This window comes from Megascapheus bottae, chromosome 17 (genome assembly GCF_031878675.1).
Source record: "Megascapheus bottae isolate mThoBot1 chromosome 17, mThoBot2.hap1, whole genome shotgun sequence".
NCBI lineage: Eukaryota > Metazoa > Chordata > Mammalia > Rodentia > Geomyidae > Megascapheus > Megascapheus bottae.
In genome coordinates this window covers 27,670,180-27,696,463 of record NC_143525.1, presented here as the reverse complement: position 1 = coordinate 27,696,463, position 26,284 = coordinate 27,670,180, and the positions used below count along the sequence as shown (strand labels likewise).

Genomic DNA, 26,284 nt, shown 5'->3' with positions numbered 1-26,284 from the left:
ATTTTCTACTGATTAACTGGAGATAAGTCTCAGGTTCTTTAATGTTATGGCTGGCTTTGAACCAAGAGCTTCAGATCTCAGCCTCCTGAGTAGCTAGGATTACAGGTGAGCCACTGCACCCAGCTTTAATTTGCATTTAAAAGAAATCACTTGGGTTGAGGATGTGGCTCAATGGTCGCAGGCATACACTAATAGTGTACCTAATATGTATACACACGTGTACATATACACTCACACATGGAGGTAAAAAGCTAGGGATGATAGGACATGCATGAGACAGGCCCGGAGTGTGGCCTACTGGTAGAGCACTTGCCTAACATGCACAAAGCCCTAGGTTTGAAATCTTGGTGCCACATATACAGAAATTGTCAAAAGTGGTGCCATGGCTCAAGTGGTAGAGTGTTAGCCTTGCTTAAGATTAGCTCAAGGATAGTGCACAGGCCCTGAGTTCATGCCCCAGGACAGGCACCCAAAAAAAAAAAAAAAAAAAGCCAGACCTTAACTCAGGCCTGTAATTCTAGCTACTCAGGAGGCTGAGATCCAAGGATCAGTGTTCTAAGCAAGGCAGGGCAAGGAAAGTCTGAGAGACTTGTCTCCAATTATCCACCAAAAAAAAAAATCAAAGGAGAACTTGTGGCTCAAAGTGAAAAGAATGCTAGCCTTGAGCCAAAGGAACTCAGGGACAGCCCTCAGGCCCAAAAGGAAAGGAACAACATGAATGAGGTGAATCTTCAGCACCAAAAAGAAGCTCGTGAACCGACCAGTTTGACATGACACAAGTTTTTAAACAGACACTAAACTTTTCCACCTAGAGGGTTAGCTTGACCACTATCTCATCCCCTACTGCCCCTGACAGCCAGTGAAACCTTGTCTCTTAGTCCTCCTCAATTTTTAAAACAAGGTCTCCGTATGTAGCCCACCTTGGCTTCTATCCTCCTGCCTTAAGCACCTCAGTGCTTAGATAATAGGCTTGCCACAGGCCCAGGCCAAGTCCTTTGGAAATTTATAAAAAAGAAATGAGCTCTTTCGGCCATCTTTCAGTGCCGCCATCACAGAGTGCATGAATGTCCTGGCCGATGCCCTCAAGAGCATCCACCATGCTGAGAAGAGAAGCAAACGCCAGGTCCTCAACAGGCCATGCTCCAAAGTCATCGGTTTCTCACTGTGATGATGAAGCATGGCTACATTGGTGAGTTTGAAATCACTGATGATCACAGAGCTGGAAAAATTGTTGTGAACTTCACAAGCAGGTTAAACAAGTGTGGATTTGATGTACAGCTCAAAGACCTTGAAAAACTGCAGAATAATCTGTTCCTATCCCATCAGTTTGGCTTCATTGTACTGATCACCTCGCCTAGCATCATGGACCATGAAGAAGCAACACACAGGAGGGAAAATCCTGGGATTTTTCTAGGGATTAACACATGCATATAAATAAAATGCCTCAGTGGAAAAATAGAGGGGAGAGAGGGAGGGAGGATGGGTGGCAGGGGACAAGACATAATAAACACCTATCACAGTGACAAAATTACCACAAAGCCTAAATCTACAGATACTAATCACAATCCTGCACAGGATAGAAGCAAACTGCTCCAAACTAGTCACAAAGAAAACCACCAGGCTCTGTACAAGCTTAGAAGATCACTGTCTTATACCCAAGTATACAATGCTAAAATGTTAACTTCTCCCCAACATAGAAAAAATGTTTGCCAGCCACTTTAGCTACAACTTTCTTATTTATTTTTTTGTACTGATACCAAGGTTTGAAAAAGCTAATTTCAGTCAGCTTTTTCATTCATGGATGACACTCTACCACTTGAGGCAAATCTGTTTAAGTTGGACAGTCTTTTTTTTTTATTACCAAAATTTTTTATTGTAATTAATAAAAGGGTTACATGATATTTGCCAGATATAAGGTGCATTAATTCACATATATTGATACCCTTTCACATGTCTTGGTCCCCATTACCTTCCCCTCCACCCCCCCCTTAAGTTGGAGATAGTCTTACAAACGTTTCTGTGGAGGATGGCAACTCAGACCTCAACCTCCTAAGTAGCTAAAATTTCAAGCATTAAACTAGAAGCCAAGGTAAATTTGCCTAAAGCCATAAAATAAGAAAACAAAATTCAAATTCAGACTATTTTCTTGGGAATTTTTGAGAAAGTATCCTCACTGGGGGGGCTGGGAGTTTGCCTAGCATGCACAAAAACCTGGGTTTGATTCCTCCATACCACACACATGTAGGAAAAAACAGAAGTGGTGCTGTGGCTCAGGTGGTAGAGTGCTAGCCTTGAGAAAGCCCAAGCAAAGACAGTGCTCAGTCCCTGAGTTCAAGGCCCAGGACTCCTAAATGCTATGACTATTATATTTATACTACTCCCACCTAGATAATGTTCTTAACTACCACCTCTTAGCTGACTTTCCAAATACAATAAATAAAAGTGAAATTTTTAGCTGTCTCCCTCCCCATCTGCCCATTCCTCCCCGCCCAAAAAAAAACACACAAAGTGAGGTAAGCTGGTGGCTCATGCCAGAAATCCTACTCCTCAGAAGCTGAGATCGGAGGATCCCGTGGTACAAAGTCCGTCCAAGCAGAAAAATCTTATCTCCAATCAGCACTCTACCACTAGACCATGCTCACAACTACCTTCTTCCCCTTTTTGTGCTGGGGTTTCAACTCAGGGCCTTGCATATTAGGCAGTTCTATCACCTGAGCCATCACCCAGCCTAAGAAACTGAAATGCTTTCTAATGGAATTGACTGGGTATGTCCTAGATACCTGGTATAAAGACTCCTCTAGTAAAATTTAAATTCTGTAATTTTTCTGGGCACTTGCAACAGATCCCATTTCTGCAACTTATTTTATATAATGGGAAACCTCGTTATCATCTATCTTTCATGAAGTATTTGAAACAGTTAAAATGCCCTTAAAGTATTTAAAAGAATCATTTAAAGGGCCTAGTGGTAGAGTACTTGCCTAGCATGCCCGAAAACCTGGATTCAATTCCTTGGTACCACATACATTAAAAAAAAAAAAAAAAAAAAAAAAAAAAAAAAGTTGAAAGTGGTGCTGTGGCTTAAGTGGTAGAGCTATCTAGCCTTGAGAAAAGTCCAAGGACAGTGCTCAGGCCCTAAGTTCAAGCCCCACGACTGGCAAAAAAAAAAAAAAAAAAAAAAAGAGTAATTTAAGAGATGCAGTTTACCAAATATATAACAAAAGTCTCATGTGTCATATATTATCAAGTTAGCAAAGAAAAGTGCCTACATGGTTGGATATTCCTAAGTAAAAAGATGAGCATCTTCAGAGACATTAAGGAGCTAATATATAATCAGATCCTATAACTAAAGCAAAACCAATATTCTCACAGTATCAGCCAAGGAATTTTGGGTATGCGAAGAACATAGTATAAGGTTATCTAGAAGCCTTAGGCCATTTCTCTGCTAGAGTTATCCAGAAAAGCCAGTAAAAACAGCTCTAGACAGGGAGAGTTCAAGCCCTATGACTGACCAAAAAAATAAACTGGAGAGATCTATAACTTGGCTTTGTATGAACAAATGTCTACTTAATGTAAATGTGGGAGAAGGTGAGAAAAAAATTCAATCAAAGCAATCTAAAAGGTACAATAAACTATTCCCCTAAGGATTTATTTGGAGTCAAACAATTAGAGGGGAAGCTTATTTTCCTTCTTACTCAAAACACTAAAATGGAGGCAGCTCCACCTGTAATCCTAACTACTTAGGAGGCTGAGATTGGAGGATCTTGGTTCAAAGCCAAAGACACTCTGATCTCCAATTAATCTCTAGAAAACCTGGGGCTATGGCTCAAGGAGTACAGCAGTACCCTTGAGAAGAGCTCAAGGACAGCTCCCAAGCCCAAAATTCAAGCTCCATGACCCACCAAAACAAAACAAAACAAAACAAAAAAACCTAAAATGAACCTCAATAGCTCTGTCCCAAACTCTATACTCCTTTTCTCAAAGAAAAGTAATCCAGGCCAGCGTGGTGGCTCACTGGCTCACGCCTGCAATTCTAGCTACTCAGGAGACTGAGATCTGAGGATCTAGGTTCAAAGCCAGCCCAGACACAAAAGGACCTGAGACTCTTATCTCCAATTAACCTCTAAAAAATGGGAAGTGGGGCTTGGCTCAAGGGTAGGGTGGTAGCCTAGAGCTGAAGAGCACAGGGACAACCCAGGCCCAGGGGTAGGGTGGTGGCCTTGAGCTGAAGAGCTCAGGGATAGTGCCCACGCCAAGTTCAAGCCCCATTACCCACAAAGAAAAGAAGGAAAGAAGTAATCCAGGTATGATTATTGTGACTGTGGACTAGGAACCAATCTCTTGGAGTACCAAAGGCGCACACCTATAATCCTAGGTACTCTGGAGCCTGAGATCTGAGGATTGCAGGTCAAAACCACCTTGGTCAATTATTATTGGAGACTCTCATCTCCAATAAACTACCCAGAAAAAGCCATAAGTGGCACTGTGGCCTTGAGGGAAAAGACTCAGGGGACAAGCACCCAGGCCCAGACAGAGTTCAACCCCTTAGTTTCAGTCCTAGTATTAGCACACACATACATACATACACATAAATACTAACAAACCAAGGGGACACTGTAGTTCAAAGGCTGAATACCTAGCAATGGCAATTTCATACACTTCAAGTTCACAATTTATTCAACACAAGTAGAACCACTAATGCAAATTTGAATAAGTCTGCCTATTAAATAGACCAGCAACTACAGACTATAGAATACATAACTGTAGATTGAATCCAAAGCTATATTCAGATTTTTTTACCTCTCCTATGCTGCTAGAAATAACACAAGTATTTTTTGAAATCTGTTTATAAATATCATATGAAATTAATTTCCATCAGGGAGCAGTGGCCCATGCCTGTAATCCTAGCTACTCAGGAGGCTGAGATCTGAGGATCTTGATTCAAAGAACCAAGCACTAAAGAATGTTAGACTCATCTCCAATTAATTACTAGAAAAGGGGAAGTGGAGCATGGCTCAAGGGATAGGGCGATAGCCTTAAGCTGAAGAGCTCAGGGAAAAGGAACAGGCAAGGCCCAGAGTTCAAGCCCCACGATCCACAAAAAAATTAAATAGGGCTGGTAGTATAGCCTAGTAGTAGAGTGCTCACTTACCATGCATGAAGCCCTGGGTTTGATTCCCCAATATCACAAACACAGAAAAAGCCAGAAATGGTGCTGTGGCTCAAGCAGCAGAGTGCTAGTCTTGAGCAAAAAGTGTCCAAGGACAGTGTCCAGGCTCTGAGTTCAAACTCCAGGGCTGGCTAAATAAATAAATAAAGCTTTCAGTCAGGCACAGTGGCTCAAGTCTTCAATCCTAACTTCTTGGGAAGTAGTGACAGAATGGACATTAATGATTAACATGACAGGAAAAAATATAGTTCAAAGGACTCTGCCTTGACCATTATTAACTGGGAAATGATATATACTTGTCAGTCCAGCAGAGCAATGAAGTATACAAATTAAAGAGGATCTCATCTCAGTCCTAGCAGGACCCTAGGGGCGGGAGGCTGAAATCTTAGGACTTCTATTCAAAGCCAGTCAGGGCAATTTAGTCTGTGAGGCTCTTATCTCCAATTAACTCCTGGGAAACTGAAAGTGGACTGTGGCTCAAAGTGGTAGCCTTGGGATGAAAAGCTCAGAGACAGCACCCAGGCCCACCAGAGTTAAGCCCCACAACTGATCCTCCCCAAAAAAGGGCAGAGTTGGGGACAGGAGTTTGGTCTAGTGGTAGAGTGCTTGCTTAGTATGCACAAAGACCCAGGTTCAATTTCTTGGTATCATATACATAGAAAAGGCCAAAGTGGTGCTGTGGCTCAAGCGGTAGAGCTCTACCTAGCCTAGAGAAAGCCCAAGGACAGTGCCCATGACCTGAGCTCAAGCCCCAGGACTGGCAAAAAAAAAAAATTGGTATTAATAACAGGACTGAAAGTATTACTTTCAGTCCAGGCACTGTCCCTGAGCTTCTTTTGCTCAAAGCTAGCACTCTAGCACTCTAGCACTAGAGCCACAGCACTGTTTGCAGCTTTTTTTTTTTAATTTATGTGGTACTTAGGAATCAGACCCAAGATTTCATGAATGTTAGGCAAGCACTTTACCAATGAGCCACATTCTCAACCCTAGTTATTACATTTTATAATCCCACAATTCCCTAACAGACTTGTAAACTATTAGCCAAAGACTGTATGAAGCAGGGCGTGGTGGCTCACATCTGTAATCCTACTCAGGAGGCTGATATCTGAGGATCAAGGTTCAAAGCCAGCCAGGCATAAAAGGACCTGAGACTCATCTCCAATTAACCTCTAGAAAATGGGAAGTTGAGCTCAAGGGTAAGGTGGTAACCCTGAGCTAAGGAGCTCAGCAACAGAGCCCAGGCCCAGGGGTAGGGCAGTAGCCTTGAGCTAAAGAGTTCAGGAACAGGGCCCAGGCTGAGTTCAACCCCCATAACCCACAAAAAAAAAAAAAAAAAGACAGTATGATCCCAAAGTGTTTGCACTCTGCCACATTTGCCAAAATGAGTCATTTCTTATTCACAATGTAATGTCTCCTTCAAATTTCATATATAGATGGAATTCAATATATTTCACATTGTTTAACTTGATGAATTACTGTAATTATAAGAGCTCTAAATGTCAAGATTAAAATGTCAAAAAAGTCTTATACAACTCAGAAAACAACCATAAACTTTGGGAGGTATTTGTTGTCTTTTGGGGTTTTGTTTGTTTTTACTTTTTCACAGTGCTGGAGATTATACCCCAAAGTGCTTACCTAGAATGTGGAAGTCCTAGGTATAATCGCCGGTGTTCTAAATAGAATAATCATATCATTAGGTATGTTAAAGGCTTTAAAATCTATATGGGAGGGGGGGGCATGGAAGTTTCATCTAGTGGTAGAGTGCTTGCCTAGCATGCACGAAGGCCTGGTTTTGATTCCTTGGTACCACATACATAGAAAAGCCAGAAGTGGTGCTGTGGCTCAAGGGTAGAGCTCTAGCCTTGAGAAAGCCCAAGGACAGTGCTCAGGCCCTGAGTCCAAGCCCCAAGACTGTAATATAAAATAAAATCTATATGGGACAGGGATTGGGAGCATGGCCTAGTGGTAGAATGCTTGCTTATCATGCACGAAGCCCTGGGTTGGATTCCTCAGTACCATATACACAGAAAAAGCCAGGGAAGGGGCCAGGAGTTTGGCCTAGTGGTAGAGTGCTTGCCTAGCATGCACAAAGGCCTGGGTTTGATTCCTCGGTACCACATACATAGAAAAAAGCCAGAAATGGTGCTGAAGCACTAATGGTAGAGTTCTAGCCTTGAGAAAGCCCAAGGACAGTGCTCAGGCCCTGAGCTCAAGCCCAGGACTGGCAAAAAATTAAAAATTATGGGACAAAATTCCTGAGTTTGGGGACACTGTTGCCAATACCTAAGGTTATTAAATACTTGGCTCTAAAATTACCATTCATATTTGACAAGATGACATGCCAGCAAGCTCTTTTTCAGCAAATCCTTGACTTTTTTCATTTCCCTTTTTGAATAAAAGGGAGTTACAGAGAAAATAATTCATTCTTATATACTAAGATCATATGAGCAAGAGATGGGAATGGTGGGGGGGCAGGGCAGCAGGAGTTTGGTATAGTGGTAGACTGGTTGCTTAGCATGCACAAAGACCCAGGGGATTCAATTCCTCAGTACCATATACATAGAAAAAGCCAGAGGTGGTGCTGTGGCTCAAGTGGTAGAGTGCTAGCCTTGAGGAAAACTCAAGGACAGTGCTCAGGCCCTGTGCTCAAACCCCAGGAATGGTAAAAGCAAAGGAAGAGAGAGGGAAGGAGGGGGGGGAGAGAGGAAGAGAAGAAGGGAGGGAGGAGAGAGAGGGGGAGTGGGGAGGAAACAAAAAGAGGGAGGGAAGGAGGGAGGGAGGGAGGGAGGGAGGGAGGGAGGGAGGGAAGGAAGGAAGGAAGGAAGGAAGGAAAAGAAAGAAATGGGAATGGGATTTAAGGTATCTCTATGGTAAAGGGACAAAGTTTAGGAAACTTTCCTATGATTATAAATGAAAAAAACTACCCTGGGAACTGAAGTAGACCTCTATAATACCGGCAGTGAGCAGGCTGAGGGAGGAATTCCAATTTAAGACTAACCCAAATGGGTGAGTGGAAGTTTGGCCTAGTGGTAGCGTGCTTGCCTAGCAAGACCCGGGTTTGATTCCTCAGTACCGTATACATAGAAAAAAGCCACAAGTGGCTCTGTTCGCCAGCCTGTCCAGGAGTGGCAAAAAATAAATAAAATGACCTTAAGTAGAATTATCCTTAGGACAAGTTTATCACACCAAGAATAATGCCAATTTCTACCAGCTGTACTGGCACATTTATGAATTATTATCTTTTTTCCTCAACATTTGTTTTGGATAATAAATTTTGATGGCTTTTTGCTGAATAAATTTAAATAAACCGTTGAAGTTGATATTAGTATGGACATTCATGAACTCAAACCATAGGTAAACTGGCAACAATACAGCATTTAAATGCAATATTTAACCATTTACTGACCATTTCAAAAGGAGAACTAATTTCTTTTGCTGTTCCTTTTAATGAGATTCTGTTTTATAGGATCTGGACTATCTAGGCTCTTTGGAACATTTATGAATTATATGTCAACTTCTGCCCTTTCTAAAAGTTTTTTTGGTTTCTTTTGTTGTTGTTGTTTTTTGTTTTTTTGGCCAGTCCTAGGCTTGAGCTCAGGGCCTGAGCACTGTCCTTGGACTTTCTCAAGGCTAGAGCTCTACCACTTGAGCCACAGCACCACTTCCAGCTTTTGTCTATGTATGTGGTACCGAGGAATTGAACCCGGGTCTTCATGCATGCCAGGCAAGCATTCTACCACTAGGCCAAACTCCCGGCCCCAAGTTTTTGGTTTTTTGTGGGTTTTTTTTTTGGGGGGGGGGTCATGGGGCTTGTCTGACCCTGGGTGCCGGCCCTAAGCTCTTCAGCTCAAGGCTAACACCACCCTGAGCCACAGCCCCTCTCCATTCAATTACTAACCTCACTAGTAATTAAATGGAGGTAAGAGTCTCAGGTTGTTTATAGTCCCCAGGCTGGTGTCGAACCAAGATCCTCAGTGCCGGGGACAGCAGGCAGTGAATGGGGATTCCTGATTTAGGGGGTGAGGACTTGGAAAAGAAAAAGATGGGGTCAGGAGTCTACAGGTCAAGTTAGCAGGCCCAAGTCTGCAGCCTAAGGAGAGCTTAAGACTATAGCTTAAGGCTGTGAGCTTAAGACTGTAGCTCTGTTCATTTCTTTGTTCCAATCTTAAATACTTTTTTTTTGCCAGGCTTAAGCTCAGGGCCTGAGCACTGTCCTTGGACTTTCTCAAGGCTAGAGCTCTACCACTTGAGCCTCAGCACCACTTCTGGCTTTTTTCCATGTATGTGGTACCGAGGAATCGAGCCCGGGTCTTCATGCATGCTAGGCAAGCACTTTAACCACTAGGCCAAACCCCCGCCCCTTAAATACTTTTCTTAAAACCAGGAAATGGCCAGGTGTTGCATTTGTACAAAACAGCAATCAAGTCTCAGATATGAAGAAGAGATTAACATAGCCCAAAGTTATGCTAATAGCTCATTTCCTTGTGTACTCAGCTGTGCAGGTCCAAGGTCACTCTGACCACAGTCAGACCTAACACCTCAGAACTCAGCCTGCTGAGTAGCTAGGATTACAGGCATGAGCCAACGCCTTACACCAAGTTTTGACATTTTTAAGTTAATGATATTTGCTGAGATCTGAGGAGGTGGAGATCTGAGGATCACTGTTCTCAACACCAGCAGGGGAACAAAGTCCATGAGCCTCTTAGTTTCAATTAATTCCAGAAAACTGAAAGTGGAGCTGTGGCTCAAAATGGTAGAGCACTAGCCTTGAGTAAAAGAGCTCAGAGAGGCGCCAGGGTCCTGAGTTCAAGTCCCACAACCAACAATAAGATTTAAAAAAAATAAAGATACAAAGGAAGCCAAGACAAGCGCAATGGCTCATGCCTGTAATCCTAGCTATTCAGGAGCCTAAGGTGGGAGGATGCTGGTTCAAAACCATCCCAGGCAAGAAGTCCATGACTGTTGGCCAAATTAACTACCAAAAAGCCAGAAATAGAACAGTGGCTCAAGTGGTTGAGCACCAGCCTTGGTCACAAAAGCTCCAGGACTGTGCCCAGGCACTGAGTTCAAACCCCAGGCCTGGCCAAAAAAAAAAAAAAAAAAAAGTTGATCCAGGAGGTTCAAAGCCAGTAGTAAGAGTTTTAAAAACAAAAAAAGACACCATGTGAAATGCTGCTGAAAAAATAGCATATCGGAGAAGTATCAGCTTACTCAGTTACACGAAAGTGATTTTAGACTGTTGAGAAAAAATGTTTACTAAAGGTATACAAAATATTCTAATGGTGTTACTTCTTTGAACAACTAATTTTCAGTTAAATAAAATGAGCACTGGGAAGATGAAACATGTTTTTGTCAGGTGAGAAGGTTAAGGGAAAAAGGGAGATAAATGAAGAGAGGAAGGGTAGGCAGTCATATATATCCAACACAGGTAACTTAAGGGTACATGTGGAGTTTAAGACAGATGGTTGAGAATGATAGAGGGGGTTGACAATAATCAAGATGCATTGTACTATGGGAAGTAACACTGTGATTCAAAGTAGTAGAGCACTAACCTTGAGTAAAATGTTCAGGAACAGCACTGAGACCAAGTTCAAGCCTTACAACCCAAAAAAAAAAAAAAAAAGGTGGGGCCAGGAGTGAAGTGGTACAGTGCTCGGCTAACACACAAAAATTTGGGGTTCAGTTCCTTGGTACCACATAAATAGAAAAAGCCAGAAGTGGTATCATGGCTCAAGTGGTAGAGCACTAGCCTTGAGAAAGCTCAAGGATAGTGCCCAGGCCAAAAAAAAAAAAAAAAAAGCATTTACTCATAAACTGGTATGTTGAATTGAATCACTTTTTTACAGCTACTTAATTTTTTGCTATTGGTCTGTGGACTTGAACTCAGAGTGTAGGTGCTGCGCCTGAGTCTTTATGCTCAAGGCTACTACTCTATCAACTGAGCCACAGCTACAACTCCAGTTTTTTGAGTGGCTAATTGGAGATAAGAGTCTCGTGAGAGGGGTGGGAGTTTGGCCTAGTGGTAGAGTGCTTCCCTAGCATGCATGAAGACCCTGGTTCCATTCCTTGGTACCACATACATCGAAAAAAGCTGGAAGTGGTGCTGTGGCTCAAGTGGTAGAGTTCTAGCCTTGAGAAAATCCAAAGACAGTGCTCAGGCCCTGAGTTCAAGGCCCAGGACTGGCAAAAAAAAAAAAGTCCCATGGGACCTTTTCTGTCCAGGCCTGCTTCAAACCATGATCCTCAGAACTCAGTCTCCTGACTATCTAGGATCACAGGTACCCAGCTAAAAGATAATTTTTTAAGTGTGCTGAAAGCGGTCCTGGCTTTGTTATTTAAAAACTGACATGCTGCCTGGTACTGGTGGCTCATGCTTATACTTCTACTCAGTAAGCTGAGACCTGGAAGATGGTGGTTTAAAGCCAACCCAGGGAGAAAAACCTGAGATACTCCATCTCCAACTAACCAGCAATGTTTTATGGCTGATGTATTAATAATGTATGCCACAAAGTTCTGAAATTCAGCATTTACCCCATGCTCTCAATATTGTTTGTATATACAAGAAGTTTTCAAAAATAAAGGATTAAAAAATGTCTGCAAGGCAGGGAAAGTGGCTTAGTGGTAGAGTGTTTGTCTAGTGCTTGTCTAGCATGCCTGAAGCCCTGGGTTCAATTCCTCAGTACCACATATACAAAAAAGGCTAGAAGTGGTGCTGTGACTTAAGAGGTAGAGAGCTAGCTTTTATTAAGGAAAAGAAAACTCAGAGGCAGCACCCAGGCCCCAAGTTCAAGCCCCAGGACTACCCCCAAAAAATAAGAAAAAAAGAAAAAAATTGGGTGTTCTGAGAAACATAGTCCAAAGTCAGCACACGCAGGAAAGCCCATGGGATTAACCTCCAATTAACTACCAAAAAGCCAGAAGTAAAGCTGTGGCTCAGGTGGTGAGTTCCAGCCTTGAGTACAAAAGCTCAGAGACAAGCTCACACCAGAGTTCAAGCTCCACGACTGACAGACAAAATAGACAAAGAGGCGCTGGTGCTGGTGGCTTATGCCCGTTATCGTAACTCCGGAGGCTGACATCTGAAGATCAAGATTCAAAGCCAGCCTGATCAGGAAAAATATACAAGACTTTACTCTCCAATGAGCCATCAGAAAACCAATGTGGAGCTGTGTTCAAGGTGGTAGAACACTACCCTTGAACAAAAAAGCTAAACGAAGAAAAAAAAAAAGTTGTTTTGCAAGACACTATACCACTCACACTTGTAAACCTAAATACTCAAGCTGAGACCTGAGGATCAATGTTCAAAGCCACTGCAGCCTGTCTTACCTAGCTGTTTTGTTATGTTGTTCAGGAGGCTTGAATTCCAGGCCTGGGTGTAGTCCCTGAGCTCTTCAGTTTAAGATTAGTGCTCTACCACTTGAGCCACAGTAGGCTCACTGTGGGTCACTTCCAGTGTTTTGATGGTTAATTGGAGACAAGGGTCTCAAGGACTTTTGTGCCCAGGCTGGCTTTTGAACATAGATCCTCAGATTTCAACCTCCTGTGTAGCAAGGACTACAGGCAAGAGCCACTTGTACTAGGCCACTTCAGGTCTTATGAATAGTTTGCTAGAAATTCCTCCTCAGGAATCCTTTTGATGCCTGTCCCCCTAAACACCAAAAAGCAGGAAGCAGAACTGTGGCTCAGATAGTAGCTTTGAGCAAAAAAAGAAAAATGGCTCAAATGGTAGCCTTGAACAAAAAAAAAAGATAAAAGGTAAGAGTTTTGGGGGAGTTTCTGGCAGTTCTAAACATTAAACCCAGATATGGTCATTCACATTGTAAGCAAGTATTCTACAATTGACTTGCATCTACAGCCCTTTTTTTTTTTAATTTTTCCAGTCCTGGGGCTTGAACTCAGGGCCTGGAACTGTCCTTGAGCTTTCAAGACTAGCACTCTACCACTTGAGCAATAACCCCCTATCCAGCTTTTTCTGTGTATATGGTACTAAGGAATTGAACCTAGGGCTTCAAGCATGCTAGGCAAGTGCTCTAACCAACAGGCCATGTTTCTGGCCTGGCCTTAACTTTTTACCATAAAAAAAGCATCTAATACTCGTACAAAATAACAGATTTTAGAGGCCCAGTAAAATGTAAAGTGCTTGGTGAATTCCCAGTATTAACCAAGCTCAGTGGCTCACGCCTGTAATCCTAGCTACTCAGGAGGCTGAGATCTGAGGATCATGGTTCAAAGCCAGTCCCTGTACTAAAAAAAACCTGAGACTCTATCTCCACTTAGCCACTAGAAAATGGAAGTAGGGCTAAGGCTGAAGGGGTAGGGCAGTAGCCTTGAGCTACCTACAAAAAAAAAAAAAAACTTAGCCCACTGGGTTAAGTTTTCACACCAGTGAAATAAGGCTCAAAGCTAGCCTGGGCAAGAAAGTCTGTGTGACATTTTTCTCCAATCATCCACCAGAAAACCAGAAATGGCACTGTTACTCCAAGTGGCAGAGAACTAGCCTTGGGCAAAGGTACAGAGCCCAGGCCCTGAGTAGAAATACAAGCCAACACTAAAAAAATAAAATATTATTATTATTATTATTACTAGCCTTGAGAAAACTCAAGGACAGTGCCCAGGCTGAGTTCAAGCTCCAGGACTGGCAAAAAAAAAAAGAGTTGTTAAACTGAATACCAGTGCCTCTGATCTGTAATTCTAGCTACTTAGTAGACATGAGCATTTCAAGGCCAGCCTAGGCAGGAAAGTGCATGAAACTTTTTTTTTTTTTTTTTTGCCAGTCCTGGGGCCTGGGCACTGTCCTTGGAGACATTTTTTGCTCAAGGCTGGTGCTCTGCCACTTGAGCCACAGCATCACTTCCAGCTTTTCTAGTGCATATGGTACCAAGAAATCTAACCCAGGGTTTCATACATGCTAGGCAAGCACTCTACCACTAGGCTATGCTCCTGGCCCCTGCATGAGACTTTTATCTCCAATTAATCACAGAACAAGTAGAGCTCTGGCTCAAGTGTAGAGCCCTAAGCCAGCAACTTGATGCTTTGGGATAATGCCTAAGCCCTAAATTCAAACCTAGGACCAACATTAAAAATGAACAACAGGGCAGGGAGTTTGGCCTAGTGGTAGAGTGCTTGCCTAGCATGCATGAAGACCCAGGTTTGATTCCTCAGTACTACATACATTAAAAAAAAGCCGGAAATGGTGCTGAGGGCTCAAGTGGTAGAGCTCTAGCCTAGAGAAAGTCCAAGGACAGTGCTCAGGCCTTGAGCTCAAGCCCAGGACTGGCAAAAAAAATACAAAGAACAATAATTGGTAGTTGACCTAATCTAAATGTTCTTACTCTTAGTGTTAGCTTATTTCACATTTTTTCCATAATAACAATTTAATTCAAAACATGATCACCTAGCAGAAGCTGAAAGTGGTGTTTTAAAATAATTCTCAAGGAGCTGGGAGTTTGGCCTAATGGTAGAGTGCTTGCCTAGCATGCACGAAGGCCCGGGTTCAATTCCTCCGTACCACATAAAATAAACAATAATAATAATTCTCAAGCAAGAGACTAACAGATGCATTCCTGATGTTGATGTATTCTGAGCGATCATCAATTTTATCCTACCAATCACTGGAAGAATGGATCAAATATAAAGCGTATTTGTTGCTGGGTACTTGCCTCACGCCTCTAATCCTAGCTACTCAGGAGGCTGAGATCAGAGGATTGCAGTCCAAAGACAGCCTGAGCACTAAAGACTGAAAGACTCTTAACCCTAACTAATCACCAGAAAAAGGGAAGTGGGGCTGTGGTTCAGGGGTAGGGCAGTAGCCTTGAGCTGAAGAGTTTAGGGACAACACCAAGACCCAGAGTTCAAGCCCCAAGACCCACAAAAATAAACAAAGTTAGGTCAAGGACCTGAGTTCATTTCAAACCCCTGCATGAAGGGGAATAACCCAACCTTACATGGAACCAATTTTAATAGTAAACATTTTATTAGGAAGAGGCCAGGTGCTGGTGAGTCAAGTATGTCATCCTATTTATTTAGGAGGCTGAGTAGTTTCCATTACTGTGCTGTGGCTCAAGCAGTAGAGCACAAGCTAGCCTTGAACAACAACAAAAAAAAGAGCTCAAGGGCCAGGAATTTGGCCTAGTGGTAGAGTGCTTGCCTAGTATGCACCAAGACCAGGGTTCAATTCCTCGGTATCACATACATAGAAAAGCTGGAAGTGGTGCTGTGGCTCAAGTGGTAGAGCTCTAGTCTTGAGAAAGCCCAAGGACAGTGCTTAGGCCCTGAGTTCAAGCCCCAGGACCATCTGCACAGAAACAATTAAGAACAAATAGTGCAACCTTCTGGGCACAGGGGCTCACAGCTGCAATCCTTGCTACTCAGAAGGCTGAAATCTTGAGGACTGTAGTTCAAAGCCAGCCTGCCTGACATTAAAGTCCATGAGACCCTTGTCTCCAATTAATCACTAGAAAACCGGAAGTGGTTTAGCTCAAGGGGTAGAGGGGTGGCCTTGAGCTGAAGAGATCAGGGATGGTACCCAGGCCCAGAGGTCAAGCCCCAAACCCCCCACACACACTCACACACACAAAATGTAACCATCACTGGGAGGCTCATACATCCTAGCTACTCAGAAGGCTGAGATCTAAGAACCAGTTTATAAAGCCAGCAGGAAAGGCTGTAACACTCTAATCTCCAATTAAACACCAGAAAACCAGAAGTGGCACCATGTACCAAGTGGTAGAGCACTAGCCTTGAAGAAAAGCAGCTCAGGCAGGGCCGATGGCTCTCACCTGTAACCCTAGCTACTCAGGAGGCTGAGATCGGAGAATGCAGCCCCAGCACTGAAGAACAACAGACTCATCTCCAATTAGCCACTAGAAAAGGGGAACTGGAGCTGAGGCTCAAGAGGTAGGGCAGTAGCCTTGAGTTGAAGACCTCAAGGACAGCACCAGGCCCAGAGTTTAAGCCTCAATGACCAAAACAGCTCAGGAACATTCCCAGGCCCTGAAGACCCAGGCTTGATTCCCTGGTACCACATACACAGAAAAAGCTGGAAGGGGCCGAGGCAGGGAGTTTGACCTAGTGGAATGCTTGTCTAGCATGCATGAAGACCCAGGTTCAATTCCTCAGTACCACATACATAGAAAAAACCACAAGTGCTGGACACAGTGGCTCACGCCTGTAATGCTACTTACTCAGGAGGCTGAGATCTGAGGATCAAGATTCAAAGCCAGCTAGGGCACAAAAGGACCTAAAACTCCAATTAATCACTAGAAAATGGGAAGTGGGGCTTGGCTCAAGTGTAGCGTGGTAGCCTTGAGTTGAAGAGCTCAGGTACAATACCCAGGCCCAGTGGTAAGGTGGTAGCCTTGTGCTGAAGAGCTCAAGGACAGTGACCAGGCCAAGTTCAAGCCCCATGACCCACCAAAAAAAAAAAAAAAAAAGAAGAAAGAAAAGAAAAAGAAAAAACCAGAAGTGGTGCTGTGGCTCAAATAGAAGAACTCTAGTCAAGGACAGTGCTCAGGCCCTGAGTTCAAGCCCCAGGACTGGAAAAGAGAAAGAAAAAGAAAAAGCTAGAAGTAATCTTGTGGCCCAAGTGGTAGAGCACTAGTCTTGAGAAAGCTCAAGGATAGTGCTCAGGCCTTGAGTTCAAGCCCCAGAACTGGCAAAAAAGAATATTCATTCTCATCTTCCAATACACCCCACTTTTCTTTATCAATGTAGTTTATACTGACTGGAAGATTAACACTTGCTTCTGTAATATCAAATATTAGACTTGCTTATTACTATGGCTACAAATATACAAAAATACATTAGACTACTTGACTTGTTTAAGGAATTAGATGGGCTAGGACTGTGGCTTAGTGGTAGCCTGGCAAGCATGAAGCTCTGGGTTTGATTCCTCACTATGACATACACAGAAAAAAGCCAGAAGTGGCACTGTGGGTCAAGTAGTAGAGAGCAAAGTAGCTCAGGGACAGTGCCCAGGTTCTGGGTTCAAGTCCCAGGATTGGAAGGAAAAAAAAAAAGGAGGGGGAAATTAAATGTATGATTTAATAGTCGTAGCCAAAAACTTCGGTAGTTCCCATATGCACCTCAAACTGTCCAGTTCCTGAATAGTTTACCTCTTCTAGCACCAGTAATCAATCAGTATAAATTAATTTCAGTTCTCCAGAGTAGCAAAGAATAGTTTTAGACACATGTCCATAGCATGCAAAAATAAAAGGTAAGCCTAAGGCAGTAACAACAAAGAGAAGGACACTTGGAGGCCAGCACTCTCACAGTATCCAAAACCCATTACAATGTCCTTTCACTTTCTTTTACACCACACCTGGTTAAGTTTTAAATGACTAATACTATAGGAGCACTCTCATTTCCTTCCGCACTCCCACACCTAACAACTCTCTGTTAAATGACTGATACTATGCAATTTTTTATCATCACAAAACCAAATTATTGAATGTTATTAATGAAAGAGGGAACCACAGTCTGATTTTTGGTGACTGCCTCTTCTCTCCCTTTCCTTACGCTACCTACAGTAAATCACATTTCCTCAACCTTTTCATTTCGTTTTCTTGCCAGTCTTGGGATTGAATTGAGGGCTTGGGCACTGTCCCTGCACTTCTTTTTGCTCAAGACCAGCCCTCTACCACTTGAGCCACAGGGCCACTTTAGGCTTTTTCAAGGAACGGAGCCCAGGAATTCACCCACACGTGCTAAGCAAACACTCTACCACTAAGCCACATTCCCAGACCCTTCCTCAACCTTTTAAACCATAAAGAGGACACAAAACACATTTAGCTCTGCCTAGAGTCCTACATTAAATAATCAGGGCTTGGTCATAAACCCTCAGTACTCAAATGCTAATCATAATCATCACTAACCTGCCATTTATTTGGAAGCTACAATCATAAGCTTTAAAACCCGTTTTTTTAACTAGTCTAAAATAGCTTCTTCCCCAATATACATCTCCTTTATCTCAGCCAGTATATGCAAAACCTAAATTCCCACAGGCCCCAAAAGTATTCAAATAGAATCAAGTTTCTTCCTATCAAGGGCATCAAAAGAAAAAAACTTATTGGGGGCCCTGCAAAGTGTTAAGAGACTTTCATTACTAGTAGACCTTCATGTGTTTGGTTTTTAAACACACTGAAATAATGACAACGCTGACCTTGAGCTGTACTCATTTTATATCCACACCCCTTCCCAATAGGAAAAATCTCTAAGTCTAAATTTAGTTCAGTGTCTTCCTTAGCTTTGAGTTTTTCAGGCCATTTCTCTTGCTATTGAAATCCTTGAATTTCTGATGATGCACTAGAGCTAGTCCATATGACCCAAACAACTACTCAAAGACCCTACAGTGTTTTGAAAACTAAGTAAAATCTAATGATCAACACTTGATTTTAACCATGCCTGTTACCCCACAAAAGCATAAAAACCACTAGAAACATGATATATGTTTAAAAAGTGAAACACATACATCATGTTTCAGTTTTTAAATACTATTTTAACAGATGCTAGGGTAACTTAAGTATCTAGATTCAAAATGTAATAGGGTGAAGGTGAGATTTAAAAAACAACGCCAAGAACTAGACAGATCCAATGGGTAAATTTCAGAAAAAAAAAAATCAATACATCATCAATTGAATAGTGGCTGATGGTGTAGTGGCCAGGGGTAGAGCAATAGACTAGCATACTTGAAGCGCCTGGTTCAATTCCCAGCACAGAAAGAAAGAAACTGTTCAACTTCGTGCTAAAAAAAAAAAAAAAAAATACTGTTTAGTTAAAGAAAAAAAAAATGAATGAGATCGCCTACATTCATAATCCAATCCAAAAATCCCAAATCTCAACTGAGTGCCTGGAGTAAGATTTCATCCCAAAACGAAATGAAGTACATGAATTCTACGCCTGGTAATCAAAGTGCGGTGGATTTTTTTTTAAGTAGTTATTTGAAATGATTTATTTTTCAACAGGTCTCTCTGTGTGCCATCCAGGTGCGTACCGATGAAAGTCACGCCTTACAAACCAGCAGACGGATGCATGACCATTGTCAGGGCAGAGCTAAGGAGCTTTACCCAGAGTGCTGACTGCAGGCCCTTCTGGGTCTCCTGGGCCAGTCGAGGAAAGGACAGACACTTCTCTGCATCCCCTCCAGACGACTGCAATGTTGCAAACCTCCCCCCCATCACCCAAGGTGTGTGTGTGTGTGTGTCGGCCTGGAAGGAAATCCGACTGTACATCTCAGCTCACCTCCACCCAAGGATATCGGTTGTGATTCCCAAGCCCCTGCGCCTCAACCTCAGCGAAGACCGTGTCCCATCCCGAAGTCCCCCACTCCAAAAGGATCTCCTTTATGAGGCGGCTCCACAGCAGCCGCCGCCGCCGCCCCGCACGGGGCCTCCAGGGGAAAAGCCACCGCCCCCACCCGCCATATTTCCCTGAAAGGCGTCCGCGCCACGGCTCGCCGTCTCCACTCCGTCCCATGTGGCGGGCGTTTCTTCTCCCACCACTCCGCCCGGTTCTCCCTCACCCTCTCAACCGTCCCGGGACCCCTCCGGGGGAATGCTCGCCCGGGGACAGCACCCGCCATCGCCCCCCTCCCCCGCCCAGGGACTCGCCCTCCCCCTCGAGCCGCCATTTTACAACCAACTCCTCCACCCTTTTCGCCTCGGCCTCCCGGCTCGAGACGCTCTGCGACTAAGGACACCGTCCAGGTCAGATCCCTGAACCTGGAGACGCCCGTCGCTCCTGGAGCCCACACACGCCATTTCCTGCTTTCCGAATCCACGTCCCCGGGCCGGGCGCGGAGGCGATGCCGCCATTTTGTCTCCTGATCCCGGGCCTCTGTGGGCGGCGGCAGAGGGTCCGAGCATTCCAGCCCCCCGCCGCGCCCCCACCTCACCGTCGTATCGCTCAGCCTGCTCGGCCAGCTTCGCCTGGTACACCAGATCTTCCCGATCATCCATAGCGGCAGCGGCTCCGGCAGGGTCTGCGCGACGGATGGAAGCGGATAGCGTCTCCGACTCTCTCTGCTTCTCGCTCTGCGTCCGGGAAGCAAAAATGGCGGCGCCTCAATCCGGGACTTCCGCCTGCGCACGCGGACAACTGCTCGGCTCTATGGCAACCGCTCCCTGGCAACTGGCGCGGGGGGCGGGACCTGGAGCTCCGCGCTCGAAGAGGATGGAACCCACGAGATTCCCCTCCTGCATCCGCTCAGCCCGCGCCAAAGGCCCAGGGCGGGAACTGCGACTGCGCGTGGGGACGGCCGCCCGCCGGGACAAGGTCGGCCTGGATGGCGCCGTGAGCGCCGAGGAGAGCCCGGGCCAGAGCGCAGAGAATGCGGGGGACTGTGATTGGTTTTTTTCTTCTTTTTACTTTGCAATGGCAGACCTTCCCCGCTGGAATCAAGCCCTCTGCCTTTCCTTGCTCCCTCTTCTCACCCAAGTCCGATACTGGGCCATGTTCAGACCTCTTCAGCAAAGAATTAGGCTCTGCTACAGTACCAGAGACGTCAAGGAGAGCCGGAGGGGCTCGTCTGCACGCCTCCATTTACTAGCACACTGATCTCCCTCCTGTCCTTGTTTGTCCCCCCCCCCCAGATTCTGCATGGATAGGTGCAGGGAATGTGTTAAAAAAACACCTGAAGGGGCTGGGAGTTTGGCCTAGTGGTAGAGTGTTTGCCTAGCATGCGCCAAGACCCGGGTTCGATTCCTCGGTAGCACATACACAGAAAAGGCCGGAAATGGTGTTGTAGCTCAAGTGGTAGAGCTCTAGCCTTGAGAAAGCCCAAGGACAGTGCTCAAGCCTTGAGTTCAAGCCCAGGACTGGTAAAAAAAAAACATATATATATGTATATATAATAACAACAACAACAACAAAAATACCTGAAGGTCGCCAGGCTCGCTGCCTGTAATTCTAGTGACTCAGGTGGCTGAGATCTGAGGACCGCAGTTCAAAGCCAGCCCTGGCAATAAAGACCCAAAAGACTCTTCTCTCCAATTAACCTCTAGGAAACTGGAAGTGGAGCTGTGGCTCCAGGAGTAGGGAGGTAGCCTTGAGCTGAAGAGCACCCTGAGGTCACAATGGGGATATGTCCCAACTGATCTGCTATCATAATGGTGGTGAAGTGACAATGAGGACAAGAGCACAATGGGACTATTGTGTCATAGTAGCAATGCGACATCATTGTCATGAGATTACAAAGGGATTATGATGTCACAATGAGAATGTGATGTCACAATGGCTATGTGAGTGCACATAGCTATGAGGTTACAAAGGAAAAGTGAAGTCACAACAAGACTGTGATGTGACAATGGTAATGTGACATCAAAATGGTGAAATTAGGGCACAATGGTCATGAAGTAAAAAGATGTGCTATCACAATCGGTATATGATATCACAATTTGTCTAAGCTATAACGGCAATGTGAGGGCACAGTGGTCATGAGATCACAATGGACAGATGAGATCACAAGTACAATGGAGGGCATCATGGTCATGAGATCATAGAGGAGAGTAATATCACAATGAGCCTAGGACATCACAATACCATGTGAAATCACAATGGTCAGGAGGTCACAATGGGATATGGAGTCACAATATAGCTGAGATGTCACAATGGTGATGTGAGGGACAGTGCTCATGAGATCACAAACATGATGTCACAGTGGGTTTGTGACATCACAGTGACAACGTGAGGTCAAGCGCTCATGAAGTCACAGTAGGGATGTGATGGTACCTTGTAAACTATTTTTGGTTAAGACGGTGCTCCACAGTTTGATCCATAGCTCCACTTGTGAGTTTTTGTGGATAATTGTAAATGAGAGTCTTATAGACTTTAGAGTCTATAGACTTCTAAAGGACTTTGAACCTCCATCCTCATATCTCAACTTCTTCATTAACAAGGATTACAAGCATAAGCCACTGGTGCCTAGCTGCTTTGCTTATTTTGGAATTGAAGTCTTGACTTTTTTTTCAGGCTGGCCCAGATCGTGTTCTTTCTATTTACGTTTTACATCATAGCTGAGATAGCAGGCTGGCATCACCATGCTCAGTTTTTTCTTTTGATCACTTTTTTTTGCCAGTCCTGGGGCTTGAACTCAAGTCCTGAGCACTGTCCTTGGGCTTTCTCAAGGCTAGAGCTCTACCACTTGAGCCACAGCACCATTTCTGGCTTTTTGCTATGTATATGGTACCGAGGAATCGAACATGGGTCTTTGTGTTTTTGAAATTGGTACAAAAATAAACACTAAGCCCTACCAACTGTAATACTAGCTACTCAGGAGGCTGAGATATGAGGATCAAGGTTCAAAGCCAGCCCTGGCAATAAAGACCCAAAAGACTGTTATCTCCAGTTAACTTCTAGAAAAGGGGAAGTGGAGATTGGCTCAAGGGTAGGACAGCAGCCTTAAGCTGAAGAGCTCAGTAACAGTACCCAGGCCCAGAGTTCAAGCCTCATGACCCCCCCCCAAAAAAAAATGTCCTACCAAATAAAAATTAAATGGGAAACCAGGAATTGCTGGTTCACACCTGTTATCCTAGCTACTCAGGAGGCTGAAATATTTATTTTGGCCAGTTCTTGGGTTGAACCCAAGGCCTGGGCACTGTCCCTGAGTTTCTTGGGATCAAGACTAGCACTCTACCACTCTGAGCCACTGCACCACTTCTGGCTTTTTCTTTTTTCTTTTTTTTTTTATTTTTGCCTGTCCTTGGGCTTGGACTCAGGGCATGGGCACTGTCCTTATGCTTTCTCAAGGCTAACATCTACCACTTGAGCCACAGAACCACATGCAGCTTTTTCTATGTGGTACCTAGGAATCAAACCCAGGTCCTCGTGCATGCTAGGCAAGCACTCTACCACTAGACAAACTTCTGGCCCAATTCTGGCTTTTTCTGTTTATGTGGTACTGAGGAATTGAACCTAAAGCTTCATACATGCTATACAAACACTCTACCACTAAGCCGCATTCCCCTGAGATCTGAGGAGCACAGATTGAAATCCTGGGAAGGAAATTCCATGAGAGTCTTTATCTCCAATTAACCACCAAAAAACAGAAAGTAGAGCTGTGGCTCAAGTGGTAGGGTGACAGCCTTGAGCATAAAAGCTCAAGGAAAGCTGGACTTAATCCTAGTTACTCAGGAGGCTGAGATCTAAGGAAAGCAGTTGGAAGCCAGCCCATCCAGAAAAGTCTGTGACACTCGAATCTCCAAAAGCTACTCAGCTACTATAGACTCATACCTATGATCCTACCAACTCAGGAGGCTGAGGTCTGAGGATCTCAGTTCAAATCCATCCCAAGGCCACCTATAATCCTAGTTACTCAGGAAGCTGAGATCTGAGGATCAAGGTTCAAAGCCAGCCCCAACACGAAAAGACCTGAGACTCATCTCCAATTAATCTCTAGAAAATGGGAAGTAGGGCTTGGCTCAAGGGTAGGGCAGTAGCAGTGAGCTGAAGAGCTCAGGGACAAAACTCGGGCCCAGAGTTCAAGCCCATGACTCAAAAAAAAAAAAGTGTCATAAAATATCTTCAAAAATACAGAGTGGTGGTCAATGGTCTTAAATTCTACAGAGACATCCAGCAAGCTTAGCACTAAAGAAAAGCTATTAGATATAGCAGTTAGGTCATTGGTGACCTTCGAGAGTAGTTTCAGAAGGATGCTGGGAGCCAGACTGCTCTTGGCTGAAGCACAGGGAAGTGTGAAAGGCTGAGGGGAAATACTTGGTCTCTTGAGAATGGAAATGAAGAGCCAGGGAATGAGCATTTGTGACAGTGGCTAGGAGGTATGAACAAATAATAGCTGAGTCCACAAAGCTGGCTCTCCTGCCTAGTTTTAGGATTGTCCTAGATATGCAGAGATTCGGGATAAACTGCATTACCTGCTGGGTTTTCTCTTCCTTTTAAAAGAGACTCTGGGGGCCGGGAGTTTGGCCTAGTGGTTAAAGTGCTTGCCTAGCATGCATGAAGACCCGGGTTCGATTCCTCGGTACCACATACATAGAAAAAAGCCGGAAGTGGTGCTGAGGCTCAAGTGGTAGAGCTCTAGCCTTGAGAAAGTCCAAGGATAGTGCTCAGGCCCTGAGCTCAAGCCCAGGACTGGCAAAAAAAAAAAAAAAGAGACTCTGGGGCCGGGAGTTTGGCCTAGTGGTAGAGTGTATGCCTAGGATGCATGAAGACCTGTGTTTGATTCACATATACAGAAAACGTTGGAAGTGGTGTTGTGGCTCAAGTGGTAGAGCTCTAGCTTTGAGAAATCTCAAGGACAGTGCTCAAGCACTGAGTTCAAGCCCCAGGACTGACAAAATAATAATAATAAAAAAAGACTGAACAGTGACTTCAGTTCTCCCTGAAGTGTATCCAAAAGAGCTGCTTCCTAAGAAGCTGCTTTGAAAGCAGAAATATTAAACCTATATTGATTCTCTGACTGCACAGTCTGTTCTCTCCAAGCGAATGTCAAAGGACAGAAGTTGTTGATGGGAAACAAAAAATAGAAACAAACATTTTTTATGATAAACATGAAAAATTTTTATACTATATTAGGTGGGTTCCACTATATGGTTCTATCTCACCCTCGACTGGTTGTGGATTCTTTGTACTCCATTGTGACTCCATTGAAACAATCAGAACTTTGGGTCACACACTTAAACATACTTAAGTGAGTCTTTCAGCTTTACTGAAGAACTGACTTCAATAGAAACAAGAACTCCCCAGGCATCACTGGCTCATCCGAGGGAGTTTGGCCTAGTGGTAGAGTGCTTGCCTAGCATGCACAAAAACCAGGGTTCAATTCCTCAGTCCCAGATACACAGAAAAAGCCGGAAGTAGTGCTGTGGCTCAAGTGGTAGAGCTCTAGCCCTGAGAATGGCCAAGGACAGTGCTCAGGCCCTGGGTTCTGGGTTCAAGCCCCAGGACTAGGAAAGAAAAAAAAAAAAACAGCAAAAGGGACTAGAGGTGAAGTAATCTGAGGTAAAATCCTAGTACCAACAACATGAAAAGATGCCTTGGCACATATACTCCTTTATTTATTTTTCTCCCTTAAACTGTCAACTGTGGGCGGGGAGTTTGGCCTAATGGTAAGTGCTTGCCTAGCATGTATGAAGATCCAGGTTCGGCTCCTTGGTATCACACACGTAGAAAAAGCTAGAAATAGTGCTGTGCCTCAAGAGGAAGCGCTCTATCCTTGAGAAAGCCCAAAGACAGTGCTCAGGCCCTGAGTTCAAGCCCCGGTACTGGCCAAGGAAAAAAAAAAGTATGTCAACTGTTGGGCCAGGAGTTTGGCCTAGAGGTAGAGTACTTGCCTAGCATGCAACCAAAACCTGGGTTGAGTAACTTGGTCCCACATACATAAAAAAGGTGGACGTGGTGCTGTGCCTCAAGTGGTAGAGCGCTAACCTTGAGGAAAGCCCAAGGACAGTGCTCAGGCCCTGAGTTCAAGCCCCAGGAGTGGCAGAAAAAAAAAATTCAACTGTTTGGAAAAAGCCATACAACTACTAAATAGCTGTTTCCAGATCCTTTCCCAAACCTAGCTGCCTCACATGGAAGCTGCCAGATCCTTGGCAAACAACTGGAGTGCCTCCAAGCCAGCCAGTTGTTTTACATCTTTCAATACCATTGAGAGAACACTGAACTCTAGCTTCAAGTACCATTGCAACAAGCCTAGGATTCCTTTTCCAGAAGGCCATACTCATGTCATGACTGCTTCAATGCAGTTTTCCCCTGCATTGAAAGACATGCTGCCAGACAAGTACCCATGAACTCCAAATGACCTTGATCACCTGCGGGAGCATAGCTCCTCTATTCCTAGGGAGTTCCTCCCCTATACTTTTCTCCAACTGCGTTGATTGGTGCAATGAAAAACCTGTGACTAGTTCTTATTTGACCCAAGACTAGAGTTTCGGGAAACCGCTGTAATTGGGGCAAATTACAATGCTGAATTTGAATGCCACATGTAAACCATATCCTGTTCCCATCTAGTATCACAGTATTAGACCCAAATTCAAAGCTTTAACTGTTTATTTTGGGTGGAGGGAATCACAAGACTGAGCCTAGAATCTTGCACATATTAAGTAATGCTCTATCATTTGAACCACACACCCAGACATGAATATTCTTTTCTTGAATATTTATGAT

At 44.2% G+C, this 26,284-nt stretch overlaps 1 protein-coding gene and 1 pseudogene across 1 annotated transcript in view; one reads left to right on the top strand and one right to left on the bottom strand.

The window, feature by feature from the left end:
- Window positions 1-20,230, bottom strand: part of Ywhae (tyrosine 3-monooxygenase/tryptophan 5-monooxygenase activation protein epsilon) — a 39,223-nt gene extending 18,993 nt beyond the window's left edge. The window contains exon 1 of the mRNA XM_090350474.1: window positions 20,058-20,230. Within this exon, the coding sequence (XP_090206600.1) occupies window positions 20,058-20,121 (64 nt within the window). The 5' untranslated portion in view covers window positions 20,122-20,230. The remainder of the gene's footprint in view (window positions 1-20,057) is intronic.
- On the top strand, window positions 1,061-19,597 carry LOC150051500 (small ribosomal subunit protein uS8 pseudogene; annotated as a pseudogene).
- Window positions 20,231-26,284: the final 6,054 nt, after the last annotated feature.